The sequence below is a fragment of the Ambystoma mexicanum genome, chromosome 9 (assembly GCF_040938575.1).
Source record: "Ambystoma mexicanum isolate Mex_15411 chromosome 9, UKY_AmexF1_1, whole genome shotgun sequence".
NCBI lineage: Eukaryota > Metazoa > Chordata > Amphibia > Caudata > Ambystomatidae > Ambystoma > Ambystoma mexicanum.
Window position 1 is genome coordinate 483,654,154 of NC_090931.1, and position 16,139 is coordinate 483,670,292.

Sequence of the window (16,139 nt, forward strand, 5' to 3'; positions counted from 1 at the left end):
ACACATACATTTGTGAATGGAGGGTTGCCTGGCTTGTAGCAAATGTTCAGGGCTGAAAAGGTAGGGGGTAGGTGGGGGGGTTAATTGGAAAAACAAACATATGCTGAAGAGGCTTAATCAAATCATTCTTATGCCTGTGTTGGCACCATTGACCTGAAAGAGGGTCCTCTGTGTGGTATCAAGCCTTAACAAGAGGCGCTGTCATCGAAGGGGAGCGTTGTTCCCTTGGAGTGTGGGGTGACTTCATGATAAACACTGGCTCCCTGTAAAAATCTGAAGCTTCTCGGTTGAAAATATGTGTAGGCAACTGTAGGGAGAACGGGTTCGTCAGAATTGGATGTTGCTAATCAGGCCTGCGTGATTGGGCTGCCTGTCAATGGACTCGCCGTACCCAACACTGCAGGAGACGCACATTGTGTTGCCCTGTAGAGAAAAGTGAAATGAAAAATGGTGGCTTACTTTAATACACGTGCACGTTGCAGTAAAGTTTACTGCTGTACAACTTGGTGCTGGGCTGCACGTGGCGTCTTCTGGTTGCTGGATATGTGCATAATCCATGCAAAGAAGCGAGAGAGGGTAGGTGGGAGAGACAACAGAGCGTGTTAAATTAATTGTGACATGTAGGGAAAGCTCCCACCAAGGGGAGACCCGTGCAAGTTCATGTTGGAACTGCAGTGGTATGGATTGTAAAATTGGGACTGTCCCCCTGTTGTCCGCTTACGAGTCTCTGATCCAGTCTAGAGAGAGAACACTGCTCGACCGGTGTGGTGTGGACCATGTGTGGCTCGAGTCAGATGTTTCTCTGTTGTCCTGGCAACCAATTTCCCAGAGGAGTTAATAGCACATGCGCGTGAGATGTTCCATTCGTCTGTCGAAGCTGTGCATGTGTATCTGTCGAGGCAGCGGTTGGGTGCTCGAGGGTAACTATAGCAACCAGGACGCACCGAGAGTGTTGGCAGAGGTGCGCTGCAGCAGTTCAACACAGGGGTTATTGAACTTTTTTTTTGTTTTCATAAATATGTACTACATGAATTGTACGTCCCGCAGCTACTGCGTGAATTCTGGATCAGTGAAGTCGGTGCAGGCCCTGTCTATGTGCCGTAACACATGGTCTTGTTGCAGTAATGTCCCTGCTGGCGGGTGCTTGGATATGCCGTCCACCTGTCCTACAGAGAGTTGGCTCAAGCTACCCGACCTAGTGAGGAATGTGTCTGGCAGGTTGTTTGGGCCACCCTGTTGGAACCACAGGCCCCTGTCTAGAAGCCAGCATAAATACCTCTTGGGGGGGGGTGTGAACAGGGGGTGAAGTTAGGAAACTGGCCCAGTGGAAGTGATTTATCTGAATGGAGTGACAACACTGGCTACATTCAGCCATGGTCAACAGTGTTGAGTTTAAAGACCCACCAGGCCTCTTTGTGATTGAGCGCATTCCCAATATTGGGAAACTGGCCCAGTGGAAGTGATTTATCTGAATGGAGTGACAACACTGGCTACATTCAGCCATGGTCAACAGTGTTGAGTTTAAAGACCCACCAGGCCTCTTTGTGATTGAGCGCATTCCCAATATTGGGAAACTGGCCCAGTGGAAGTGATTTATCTGAATGGAGTGACAACACTGGCTACATTCAGCCATGGTCAACAGTGTTGAGTTTAAAGACCCACCAGGCCTCTTTGTGATTGAGCGCATTCCCAATATTGGTGTCTCCTTGCACTTTGTCTGCCAGCCACCACTTCATGTCATCTTGGTTATGTTGTTGTTCTATGTGGTGCGAGACGAGTGGAGCAGTGTGATCTTTGCACCTGATTCTTGAGCGGTGCTCAATTATTCGTTTGTGTACAGGTCTGCTGGTCTGTCCTACATATCTAAGAGCATTGGGGCATTCAAAAATATAAATGATGTTGGTGCTCTTGCACTTGGATAAGTGTTGCAGTGTCCATTCTCTGTCCGATATATCGGATTGCTTGATTCTGCCAGTGCATCTGCACACAGAACATGACGCACGGGTAGTGCCCCGTTAGGTCTCTTAGATTCCATAGGATGTTCCTGGATACTTTTTTAGTGAGTCTAGCGTGTGTCAAATGTTCTTTGAGATTTTTGGAGCGCTTCACCGCCATGCGAGGGTATGGTTCATCCTGCAATTTTGAGTTGAACTAAAGGCCCAAACTTCCTGATGATTTGTTTAATTTGTGTGGTAGCCTGACTGAAGATTGTCACACAGGTCATGATGTCTTGATCATCACTTCTGGGTCTTGGTTGAAGTAACACTTCACAGGGAGTGTCAAGTTCCCTTTTGTAGTTGTTTTTGACTAACTTTTTGGGGTATCCCTGATTAAGTAGTCTCCCTTGCAACTCCAATGCGAGATGACGGAATTCAGTTTTCTCTGTGTAGTTGCGCCTTACTCGCAGAAATTGTCCATAAGGAAGATTTCCCTTAATTGCGCGGATGGCAGCCTTTGTAGTGGAGTAGAGTGTTACTGTCTGTATCCTTCTTGAACAATGAGCATATCAGTTGATCATCTTTAGCCTGTATTCTGAGCTCGAGAAAATTGATTGTTGTCGATCGGATTCCAGAGAGAATGTTATTGATTCATGACATGAGTTGATCCCAGTGTGGAAGCTTTTTAAAGTGGCGCAATTCCCCTGCCAGATGAAAATCATATCATCTATGTATCTTTTCCAATTGGTGATGTTCTTCAAGAATGGGTTAATCTCATTCAGCACAAATGTTCTTTCAAATTCGGCTATGAAAATGATGGCAAGACTGGGTGTGAATACTGCCCCCATTGCTGTGCCGCAAGTTCATAAATGGAAGTAGTCATTGAAGGAAAATACATTTCTTGTCAGGGCCTGTTCCAGCAGTTCAATAATGAAATTGGTTGGTACCCTTCTCTGCATCGTGTGGTGGGTTAAATGTGCTTGTACACATTTGATGGCCTCAGTTTGCGGAATGCTCATATACAGAGATTTAATGTCCATAGTGGTAAGCAAGTTGGTAGATGAATTGTATGGAAGGTCTTCAAAGGCTTGGATCATGGCCATGGTGTCTGTTAGATTTGTAGGAGTTTGTTGGCTAAGCCGTTTAAAAAAATAATCTATACATTTGCATATGGGCTCCAGGATGGACCCACACCCAGATACTATGGGTCTCCCAGGTGGTTTTTGGGCATCCTTGTGGATTTATGGTAAAGCATAGAAGGCAGGTGTTCTGCCTTCCGATGTATTAAGGAATGCTTCCGCCTTTTTTGTAATCCAACGGTTTTCCAAAGCAAATGTGGTTATTTCATGTATCTGTTGTTTTATCAGAGAGGTGGGATATTTTTATTAAGTTTTTTGTTATTGGTTTCATTATCCAGCAATGCATGCACCATGTCCCATTATTGGTTCACATTCTGGATCACGATGCCACCCCCTTTATCTGCAGATTTGATAACGATGTCTTTGTTAACTGTAAGTGTTTTCAGGGCTCTCCGTTCATTGTTCGTCATGTTGTGTCTTCGATTCCTGGTGCTTGCTATAATTTTTTGAACTTCCCTCAGCACACAATTCTCAAATGTTATGATGGCTGGCAACACTTCATTTTCTCCTCGGCAGAATGTTGATTTCAGTCTGAACCCTGTCTGTTTCTTCAGGTTCACCCTCGAGTTCTTTAAAACATTATTTGATCCTGATTTTGCAGAAAAAGCTTCTTAGTTCTGTATCAGTGTTGAACCAGTTGGTGGGATTTGTGGGAACAAAGGAGAGGCCTTTAGTTGGGACTCAGGTCTCGTCTGTTGTCAATGTGAGACCGGAAATGTTGAAGATCAGGATTTCGTGGTTTTCTACTGTCTTTGTTGGGACCTCGGTCTGCCCCTCTGTGGTCTCCAACCTGGGAACCCAAACATTTTCATTGGGGTGGGACCCCAGTGTGTGCCCCTAGGGTCCCCATGTCCTAAAAAAAGGCGGTTGCAGATGGTATTATCTCGGGTATGGGTTGCTCCCATACACTGTATATTGGTTGTCTTGTCCTGAATCAGAAATTGAAGCGTCTGAGAAGGAAACCCATTTCTTCTTCTTCCTTGCGCCTGCCTCTATGTTTTGAGTTCTTTCCTTTTCTTTGTTTTCTTTGTAATCTGACGCAAAGTATGGATATACACTTTCAGTCTTAAAGTTGCTTACATCATTAGGCAATTTTTTGTGCTTTTTTTCAAGGGCATCTACCATGATTTGATCCTTTTTGTGTTAATTTCTTTAAGCTTCTCCGTTGCATTATCCAGGGCAGTGTTCTCTTCCTCCTTTGTCAACTCCTCCTTAATTTTCAAATGTATCTTTTGGGCCTTTGTGATGGTTAAGGCCATAAGGTCTCGGCCATATTTGGTGGAAATGTGGCTAAAGCCTAACATGTATTCCTTGTCTTCCAAAAACAAGGCCGGTTCATTGCAGACAACAACTTCTAACGGAACAAGGTTTGCCCTGAGGTACTCTCTCAGGAAATGACAGTGTAACGCTGTCCTAAAGCATTTTTTCTTGAGCTTTAAAAGGTCATAATTGGAAGCTGTGGCTGCTGTGAATTGGTTCATCCCCTGCATGTTGAACAGGGTGGGCCCCCTGATGATCTTGTTGATCTGATCCTCGGTGAAGCTCAGAGTTTGCTCCATATTGTAACCACCCTGCCCTGTGTGTTCTGAAAAGGGGGGGGTGTCCCTAATTGCTCTGTTGCCTCAGTGCCTGGGTTTAACGGACGGTGAGAAAGATTTAAAAATGTGAAATGGATATACATTTTTAGTAGTTTGTAGTATTTTATATAGAGAGATTATTCAGTCGGTTCTTGGGTTGGCTGCTGCTGTATGAATTGTATTTTCAAAAATTATTGTAACTGTCTTTTTTATGGGTCTATGGATTTGACTTCTGAAATCGAGGGAACATTTTTCTTTTTGAAACTGATTCGTAAGTAGAATCTTGGTGGTGTGAATGAAGAATCGGTAAAATAAAGGTACCCACTTTAGGTTCATCAAACTTTGATGATAGGCAACGAATAAAACCAAGCATTGACGTGTTTGTAAGAGGTGATGGAACTGCCATATGGACCAAGGGCAGCGTTCTATGGATACAAGGGCTCTAAATAGCAGCAGGTGGGTTGAGCAGTATTTGGAAAAGAGGAGCACTACTTGGAAGGCAGGCTAGGGCTCATAAGCATCCAAGAAGATAATTGTCAGATCAAGGATTCAAGCACACATATTTTTAGGCATGTAAATAAAACAAGGAATCGAAGGTGAAAAAGATAAAATAGGTAGATTAGGAAAAGGCTGAATTGTTTATCAAATATTTTCTTCAATATTCATAGTAGAAAACCACTCCACAGAACTGTGAGAAACCTGAAGGTGTCTCCTTAACTAGTCCCCAGGGATCTGTCAACCAGCTGGCCAGGGCAGGGCCATCACTATTGGATCCAGTTCCTGGGGGTGGACCAGTGAGGGAGGATGACCTGGAAGGGGGGGTTCTCGGGAGTGGGAGTGGGACACTGACAGGTGAGACACGGTATCCCCCTTCTTTCAGCACCTTTTCCCCATCCTACCGCGTAGGACATTCAAAACCACTACCCCATCCCCTTTTCTGACACAAACACTATCGCACGACACACAAGAGAACGGAGTAACACTGACATGTCCCAATAAAAGGGTCAGGCAATTGATCAGAATCACACACACTTGACGGCCCTTTCCCTTCCCCACAGGGATAAAAGTTGGACCAAGAGAGCACTAGATGAGCAAGGCAGATCGCACAACGAGACAGCTATGCAGACCCGGCAGTTCAAGAGGAGTAGAAAGGCAGTGAATATCGAGAGGCTAAGAAGAAGGGACACGACCTTGCCCTTTTCGACGCAGACCCATAAAACCTCCACAGGGGGAATCATAAGACCGAGGACAATAGCCCAAGTGTGCTGCAACAGATGTCAACGGTACACAGAGCTTGTCAACACTGATAAGCGGGAGCGAGGGAAACTCCTGCTACCGTGGTACCGGCCTTGACTCCATTGGAGCAAAGCCCTTCATCACAGCAGTGAGTCGAGTGGAGAACCGCTGAGAGCCGGACTGTGGTGAATGAATGTCTCAAAGTGGCAACTTGAGCCAAGTTCAAACGACTGTAAAAGTGTTAAAGGGTAGACCAGCTGCAGAGGGAACCAGCACCACGTGGGTGCTAACTCGAGAGACTATGGTCGATCCCCGTCTGAGTGAAACTACAGATACCAGAAGGCCTTAGGAGAGCTGTCAAGTTAGGTCAAAGTGGTCATACAGGAGGTCAAGCAAAATCTCCGTACAGTTGAAAGCCTTTGACCTAAGAACTCTAGAGAAAGCAAGGAAAGTGAATCCTGCAAAGATTGAGAGCAAATGTGAAGGTGAAATAGGCAAGAGTGAACCCGGAAGAGGGATGCTGATGAGAAGGTAGCAAAGTCTAAAGTCCCAAGAAATAGTGTGTTGACAAAGGTGAACCCAATCGAGGGATGTCCACTGCAACTGTTTAAAAAGACATTTCGATTTTTAAGTGAAAGGACAATCCATAGTGAACCCGGAAGAGGGAGGCTGAAAGTAAAGAAGGGTCGGCGCCTGGAAGAGAAGGGCACCCGGAACTGTGGAAACAAACTTTCATTTTGTTAAAGGAACTTTTTGGTTATTTGAACATGTCAGGCCCTTGAAGGCAAGAGACTTTTAAGGGAAACGAGACATGGCCATCGAGGCTCCTGAACAGAACTGTCGACTCGTGCTGGGAAAGCTAGAGTGTGTCCTGTGCTCCAAGATCCCACTTTATCCCATGCTCAAAACGTGGGGAAGGGAGACTCAAGCTACCGTATCCTGACATATTATTTGTGAACACTTTTTTTCCTTTATTGAAAACCATCCCACACCCTTTTTGTATTAGTTGTAAGGTTCGGTAATAGGTTTCATAGTATAGGCTCTTTTTTTATTTTGACATGACGCCACAAGGACTGCCTTATTTTTATTTGATGGTCAACGCTTGCTCCCATTTTAGATTTAGGTTTAGATTAGGCGTTTTTCCAACTTACATACAGTTTAATAAACACCCTTCAACTGTGATCACTTGTGTCTGTCTTTACTGTTGCCACAATGAGTTCCTTATAGAACCTGGAGGTGAGCTGGAGGCATCAGAGAAAATATACTTGTATGCTAGTCTTTGGCACTGATTCCTCTCTTATTCTTCTTTTCTTTTCATTTAGATGACCAAACTCGGATCCGGTTTCAGCTGGAACTGGAATTTGTGCAGTGCCTGGCAAACCCAAATTATCTCAACTGTAAGTACGTGTATATGCAACACCAAATCTCTACGTTAAAGAGGCATTCCCCATCATTTATTTTTATATTAAAATATGAATCACCATTTTCACCTTGTCGACTAGCAACTCGTTTGTAGAAATATCTAAATTAGCCACAGAAATCAGCCTGCCATCTGGCTTCTTTGGAAAAATCTTTACAGTTAATCTTTCCCACTCCTTGTTTTGTTTTCAAAGGAAAGATTAATCTGTGGAGTTTGCGTTAATAATAGACTTGAATTTGGTTCACTTCAGAGTTAAAAAATGTTTCCTTAAAAATCTGTGTTATTGATACGTTTTGACCCTAAACTTTCTTTTGACTACAAAACAGGAAGTGGAAAAGCAGATTTGTTAAATGTCTTCACAAAGAAGACTAGTTAATTTCTGTGACTAGTTTTTAATCTTTAATTTACAACTGGTAGTTTATTCAATGTGTGTGTGTGTATATTATAGCGGTTGCCGCACCATATTTGGGTATCAGGTTCCATAGGAAAATCGAAAATGTAATTCCTAATAACCTTTGACTCACATGACCGAGTTGGCTGATATTATGTAAACAAAAAGTCTGTCGCCCACCTGCCCGAGTGGACGTTTTGGCACCGATTCATTGAAGAATGAAAAAGTTATTAAGATCGCAAAAAATACAGTTTTCAGCCTACTCCCATTCATTTTCCCATAGAGAAAAAGTCCAAATTTTATCAAGCGAAACGCAAAAACCACTGGAGGTAATTGAACGAAATGAGAAACAACTTCGAAGTGTCAACTTATTTTCTGGGACAGTTTTGCTGTTATTCTGTTCCATAGTTTTTTAAATATTTGATGGGGAACGGGCTGCATCCTTTTCCCAATAATATAGCTCTATCCCCCTTTGTGCTTTGCAGCAGAGAGGTTTTCCAGAAATAAAAAGGCAGCGTTTTATTTTGCTCAAGCAGTTGCTGCGGTAATATCGGGGGAATGCGAAAACTGAAAGTGCAAAAAAAGCTATTGGGAGTGGGGAAAAAGGTTGAAATTACATTAGGCTAGAGGTGGGGGAGAGGGAACGAGGACATCATGTGAAGTTGTGGGTGGTCTGGAGAGATAGTTGCAGTTCGGGCGTTTTTGCCTTATCGGGGAATACTGGGGGAATCTCGTGAGATTATCGCGGTAATAACACAAGATGTGCTCGGAAACTAAAATTAGTCACACAAAGCAAAGAGAGAAAGGGTGTAATGGGAGTGGGCCAGGGTGGGTGGGGAGACCTAGGAAAAAGGAAGGAGGGACAAGGTAAGCGCCTGCAAGGATTTTTGAATTTCTTGCATTATCACAGTAATTGGCACAAGATTACCACGGTTAGCATTGGGGCGTTGTCGGGGGACTGGAAACTGAGGGAAAAAAATAAACTGGTGGACATCTGTCGTGATCATATCTACTAGGCAGGGGGAAATGGGTCTTTGTGCCAGTGGCCCTGGTCAGTGGACCCCAAAAAACTTTTTGGTGCAACATGTGCAATGGCCCGAGTGGGCTTGAAAGAAACCTAGTGTATTCAAATATAGGCCATGGCTAGTGGGCCCGAAGGAAACCTATTGGTGGAACATGCACAATTGCCAGGGCCGAAGGCCATGGCTAGTGGCCCTTGAATAAACTATGGTATAACGAATCCCTTGACATTCATGAAAAAAACTTTAGTTAAGGGACAGTTAAGATGATCAGATTTAACACACAAAAAATTTGAAATTCAGAACAGGTAGTGGGAAGTGATGATCATCTTAACTCAGCTTCCCCCTGTTGCAAAGCCCGTGGGCACATACATAGCAGACGGGATTCACAAGGACAAAATTAGAAGGCGCAAGATTGCTCAGCGAGTTAAGCGCTCACTGCTGCGATCTGCGTGTGAACTGCAGGTCGCAGGTTCGAATCCTGGCAAGGCCAACTCAGCCGTTCATCCTTCCGAGGTCGATAAATGAATACCAACTCTGGGTGGGTGATATTGTATGTATATGTGTTTGTATGTATAGCGCTTAGGTGTAAGTGCTATATAAATAACGCATCATTAGATCCTAGGGGGCATCAATGGGGGGACGCCCAATTAACATGATCATCACTTCCCCTATCCGCTGAATTTCAAGGGTTTTGTTGCGTTAAATCTGATCACCTGAACTGTCCCATAACTAAAGGTTTTTTCAATTAATATATATATATATATATATATGAGTAGGAGTATGTCCCTTATAGGTCCCTTGTAATGTTTATGTTAATGTTAAAGGATATTTGTACCATGCACTATCACCACTGGAGTGGTCCCCTGGCGCTCGTTATGGTCTTTACCTGTTCACTTGAGAATTGTTGAAGCCACAGCTTTCTTCTAGTTCCCTAGAAACTAATTGTCTAGGAGCCAACTGTTACTCGGAGCAAAATGGCAGTTCTCGCATATAAAGGTATGTATACGGGTATGTTTTAGTTCACATTTAGAGCATAATTTCAGGCACTCTAGGTTGCTTAGTGAACAAGGGCAGTGTGATGAATTGTCACTCCCATGGATAGCTGTAGCCTCCAGTAAGGCATTTGATTGATTGGTTATTTATAATGAGCCTATACGCAAGTGTTTCAAGGCGCAACAAGGCAGGGAGGGGAGAACGGGAGAACAAAACAAACTATCTTACTAGGCCTAGTATCATTAAATCGTGCAAGTATGCAGACAAATCCAGGGCAGATGAAGGGGCGAAGTGCACCCAGTGTAACAGTGCAGGGCCTCCAAGGGGAAAACACACTAAGTGCAAGAAAGGCCAAGTGGAAGTGCAGGGGGGACCGAAGGCAAGTGGTAGGGACTAGACAGGGGCAGAGGGCAGAGGAGGTGGGGGGGGGGCAGATGTCCTATATGACTCAGAGGAGCACCAGGCAGCCAGCCAATGTAACTGAGCAGGAGGAAGGGGAGGATAGCAGAGAGAAGGCAGAGCGAAAAGGAGGGGAAAGGTTAGCAGGGGAGAGGCAGCGAGAAGGAAAAGGAGAAAAGGAAGGACTTGAGGAGCTTCCAGAACTTAAGAAGGTCCTGCTCAAGGCAGAGAGTAGCAGGGAGGCTATTCCAGAGGGAGGGACCTGCAGAGGAAAGAGATATGCCACCCAGTCTCTGCTTGGAGAAGCAACTCACCCGCAGAGAATTGGAAGTAGACGAGTGGAGGGCTCTGGAAGGAAGGTACTTGGAAGTGAGCGTTTTGAGATGGTACAGGCCCCAGCCCCTGAAAGCCTTGTTGACAATGCATAGGGTATTAACCTGATCCTTGCAGCCACCAGGAGCCAGTCGAGGGATTTCAGAGGCAGAGAGATGCGGTCTCTGGGCTTGAGACCATGGATAAGTCTTGTGGTCCGGTTTTGGATGAGTTGCAGAGGGCGGAGGGTAGAGTTAGGTAGATTGAGAAAGAGGCTGTTTCAATAGTCAAGCCTAGAGAGACCCTAGGCTCTGGAGACAGCGAGCTTCTGGGGGAAGGTGAGAAAAGGTAGAATTCCTCTGAGGAGGTGCAGTTGGAAATGGGACTTTTTGGAGATGTCCGAGATGTGTGGAGAGAAGGAGTGAGTGGAGTCGAAGATGACCCCAAGGTTTTGTACCTCACAAGAGGGTGAAGGCACAGGTCCATGCCTGAATAGCAGAGAGACAGTTGGGGGGGCGGGGGGGATGAGTGAGGAGGAGGCCGAGGGTTGCCTGAAAGAGTGCTGTGTGTCATCCGCATAACAATCAAATGCATTCCAAAGTGGACTGTTGGGCTGGAGATGCTGTTGAAATCGCCTGCTGCATTCCTGTTGGGATCGCGTAGTCGGCGAGAGGAAGCTTGCTACTTCGCCGCAACACGTAGGACTTTGCTCTCTGGACTCTGGTGATTGGACTCTCGACTTGCCAAGGAATTGTTTTTGGACTCGGGCATTGATCAATTGTTTACCTTCCTTTGGTGCCGCGGCTTGCTGCTTGATCCCCTAACCTTCCTCGCTATTCTTATCCATGTCTTCTCTGCTTTTTTTCTAGTCACTCCTGGCACTGCCTTCAGCCCGCCCTCTAGCCAGCCTCCCCTTGCTCCCGCCTCCCCTGCATCACTTCCTATATTTGCACTGGTGCGTGCGCATCCGTAGTGCATTCCAAAGTGGACCGTTGGGCTGTTAGGCTGCTAGGGTGCTGGTAAGCGGTATACTTAATGCAAATTTGGTACTTTCGTCAGAAATTATGTTAGTATGCATGGCCAGTCTCATGGCTGACCTTAACTACATTGCTGTAAGGTGTAATTTGATATTATCAGCACAGGTATACTTTGAGTGCAGACTATAATCCCCCTGACAATGGTTGATGGTCTGCGCAGTGGGAAGAAATTAAACCTGAATAAACAAAAAAATACTGAGGATGAACATGCCGGGGTTAATCCTACACCAGATATTCCTACCATTCCTCCCATTCTTGAAGAGGAAATTGAAGAATACATTGTAACCCATCTCCCTCACTCCAACTTACCTCCCCCTGAAATGGTGAATGGGCATGCCCCAACCGAAAAAGAGGAAACCCAGCTGGTAGTTACTGACCTAGATCATAGAGGAATAAATGCATCGGTCATCTCCGAGGTAGGAGCAGAAAATGGCATATATATCCTGCAATCAACCAAAGAAAAGCTCTTCTCAAAGCTCCCAGATAGGGCTGTTGAAAGTGAAGAATGCAAACCCTTTGCCTTTAAACAAGAAGAAAATGTTAAATTAGAAATTGATACTCTTAATAGCAGTCTATTACAGAAGAAAGCGAAGCTTCATACTCGTTGGGAAAAGTCTGAACCCGGGGAAAAAAAACCTCTGCCGTTAAAGCGCTAGGGTCACTTTCCATTACAGAAGCAAATAAAATCTCCTCGAGAGGATGGTACAATGAAGACACTAACCCTGATATTAGTCTCGATAGAGGCGAGATCAGAAATAAAATGGGGATAGTCAAGTTTGGCAACCACCCTGCTGGATTCTCTGTTAGCCCCTGCTATAGAGTCTGAACTGGGAAAGCGTATTAGACTCTCACATGAATCCTCTACATCCGTAAACGAAAGTAAATACGGGATTGAAAATGTTTTTCTATTCAACAACCCTCCTAACTACACATTACGTACCCTCTCACTTAAGTGTACAGAAAGAGGCACGAGCGATGGGGAGCATTTTCTCACCTAGAATGTCTACTGCGGCCGCTTCTAATATACATATCAATAGCTCCCTTATCTCAGAAAAATCAATCACTCAAGGTACCCAATTCACACATAGCCCTGAATGCTTTACTGTCCCACACTATGAATACAATGGGTCCATGAACCAAGTACATGGGTCACGGCCGAATCTTAGACCTGAAGAGCAGCAAAAAAGCCTAGACGAGCAACAATGCTTCGAAACCTTTCCAGTTTTGACGCAGATTCTAAATTTATTGGACAAGGGTCATGAGCAAACACATGAAGAAATCAAAACTTTACAACTTAAAATGTGTGAACTCATTAGTAAGCTAAGCAAAATGGAGGGAATGCGCCTTACGTGTAACATGATCTCGGCCCTGACCCATAAAACGGATGAGATGCCAAATACACACCATATTTCCACACAAACTAAAACTTTTGCTGAGGCAGTGACTCCCATGATTGGAAAGGAAAACGCACCCCTGGATAGTCCCTCTGCGCTTACCGACCTTAGTGATTTAAGCGGAGAGGGCTTTGAGCTGAAAGAAGTAAAGGAAAAGACAATAGTCGATCATCAAATCGATGAGTCCTCTATGATTCCGCAAACTAAACAACAAAGGAGAGCTATAGCCCGAGTTGAAAAGCGGAGAATCTTTGATCAAAGAATGAAAGGAAAAGCAGAACATTTTTTTAAAAATCAAGCAATTGACAAAATAGACACACATAATACACACATGAGGGACAGTTGGTTTAGGTCTATGATAGTATCTGGAGGGAAACTATCATAGACCTAAACCAACTGAATGAAGAATCGAAAGCGCTGTTAAATCTCCCTGAATCTATTCAGACGATTCAACCAATCGAAAAGAATTTAATTGAAAAGAAATCAGCCTTGGAAAATAAAGAAACAAATGATTCCAAAGCAGGACAAACGCACAAGGTAGTAAAACGATCAAATGCAAAAGCTAAGAAAGGAGCTGCTGGTTTGGATGAAGCAATAGTTATCAAAAATTTGGGATAACATTCTGAAAATCAATCACCCAACCAAAAACAATCTGTACTTGCGAAATTTTACCCCATGCTGGGCATAAAAAAGACGGAAAAAGTGATTATTGGTATAGATAACAAGCAAAGGACTCCAAAACAAGCTAACTGTACAAATAAGAAAGGAAATGCTCAAACTACTGCCCCGAATGGCCCCAATTCCCACATTGCTGATGCAAAAGCGACAGTTATTAATGTTGCACTTGATGGCACGTCTGACCAAGCAGGCCTGTACAATTCGGAGCATACGATTCCGCTAACAACGAATTGCAATGCTTGGAACTCGGCGCTGCATTGTTCTACAGCAAGTGCCAATTCAATCGATATAAAAACTGCCTCAGTAATGGGGTGAGCAAGTGAGTCAAAACGATATGGGAAGGCTCGTATGAATCGCGCTTTCTTGTTGTCAGCCTTACAGGAGATCCTAGCACTTTGTATCATACGATCTAATGATATTAACTGGGTTAAACTGGCTTCTGTGTCTAACAGAATCATCTGCAAATTTATTTCCCCTTTCATTCTGAAATTAATATGGGAGTGCAGAGAGGATCTAGCCTCCATTGGCCTACTATCTAGCATATTCGCCTCCCTTGATGATGCAATCGGTTTTCTGGAGACTACGTCCCCTTCTGATGAGATTACGCCCATTAATTCCAGCCAAGGTCACCCTACACACTTTGATGCAAACACAATGAAACCATTTATGTCCTTTGTATCAGCACTGAAAGAGATGTCATGGAAGGATCCTAAATCCGAGCAAACGCAAAATCAATCAAACACGATGAGAGACTCCTCGCCTGGCTAAATTTCACATTATCTTGTGGAATTCATGCGGCTTGAACAACTTTAAAAAATGGTATAGCCTCAATTACCATCAAAGACCCGACATCTTCTTACAAGAATCAATGAACCAAACCAACTTTACCATTGAGGGCTATTATGCCTATATTCAAGGTGCATGTCGGGGACCCTGGGGAAGACCGTCGGGTGGCCTTGCAATCTTAATCAACACTACATACAAGTGTTCTACAGAAATGATCAGTAGATCTGATTCTTTACTGGCTATTATAATAATAGACAATGAGGATCCTTCCATCATTCTCCTTCTGATATGCATCTATTGGAATAAACTCATCACTCCAATTGATGACATCTTAGACTAACTGAATAACGTGATAGAAAAGGCTCTGATAATACATCCATCTGTTAGAATAATTGCTGGAGGTGATTTGAATTGCTATTGTTATGAAGAAAGTTCCCATCCAAGATCTATGTGGAACAATCATTCGACTTCCTCAAAGAAAAACGGGCAAATGTGGGATAAATTATTTCTTGATTGGCATATGCAAACCCCTATCTTTCCACTGGAACCTCACAGCTATACTTGGGCAAGAGGAGATTGTAAGTCCCTAATCGACTATTTGTTTTATCTCCTCGAGGCTTCATTGGTATGTTGACTCTCTATTGATAAGCGACCCGACCCTAGGGGACCATATGATTGTTACAATCCCATTGCCCGTTTTTCTGAAGTGTTACTTCTATCCTTATTAGAACCTGACCGCCAATCCCTAACCGTGAGATGGAATACTAGTTTGCAGCACATTTATAAACCATCTGGAATGGGATACTGATATCATCACCAACATTGTCTCTGGAGGTATTTCCCTCCCACAAATAGGAAATAAGAATGCTCTCAGAATAAAATTCCACCTGCAAAAACTGGCACAAGAACGTAAGAAGAAATTTCAAGCTTTAGTTTGACATGCTCATAAATTTAACTAGCAGGTAGCGACCCTGAAAGCTCAAAAAAATTCAGAGATTAGAAGATTAATTAAAGTAACCTCCCCCTCAGAGAGTCGAAAAGAACAAATAAAAATGATCAAACAAACTTATAGAAATAAGTTAAATGGATGAAGGGCAAACTGCATTATGAAGACGATCAAAAAATTATTTAACATCTGCTAAAACATGATTCAAGGCAAATCTGGTCCACTTTGCGTACCATTACTTCTGATTCTGCTAATGCGATGGAATCCGTGAATACAGCAGAAACTTGGGTTTCATACATATTGGGTAAATACCTAATGCCAGATCCCTTCTCTTTGCTCAAAGGGGGAGAACCCAAGTTGCTATTGGGCGCACAAGCTATGTGGACTATTCGGGATATCATCGAGGCCATAGGGAAATTAAAACGCTCCAAAGCTCCTGGCCCCGATGGTCTACCAGCCTGTGTATACGAATCTAACCTGGTATTTTGGGCCCCCATCCTAAAGATCAGTTTTGATACTATCCTACAGACTGGCATAATCCCTCCATCTTGTTATCGGCTCTTGTTATCCCTATATACAAAAAGGGTCCCCCCGCTTCTCCATCTATCGTCCAATAGCGTTAATTGATGCTTCCTCAAATCTTTTCTCTACTTCTGTTACATCAGCTGCAAACTCATATTGGCGATTATAATTTACTGTCGCCCTATCAAGTAGGCTTTAGGAAACATATTGGATGTCCGTTGAATGCCACAATTCTGTCATCTTCAAGCACAAACATCGTCGTCCAAAAGTGGTCCAGTTTACATGGCTAGCCTGGACTTGACCGCAGCATTTTACTGTGTAATCCGTGAGTTATTGTGGGAAAAAAATGT

The 16,139-nt window shown here is 43.9% G+C and overlaps 1 protein-coding gene across 1 annotated transcript in view; it reads left to right on the forward strand.

The window, feature by feature from the left end:
• The window catches only part of MED31 (mediator complex subunit 31), a 207,108-nt gene that overhangs the window by 109,971 nt on the left and 80,998 nt on the right, over nt 1–16,139 (forward strand). The window contains exon 2 of the mRNA XM_069615031.1: nt 7,212–7,286. Coding sequence (XP_069471132.1) covers nt 7,212–7,286 — 75 coding nt within the window. The remainder of the gene's footprint in view (nt 1–7,211; nt 7,287–16,139) is intronic.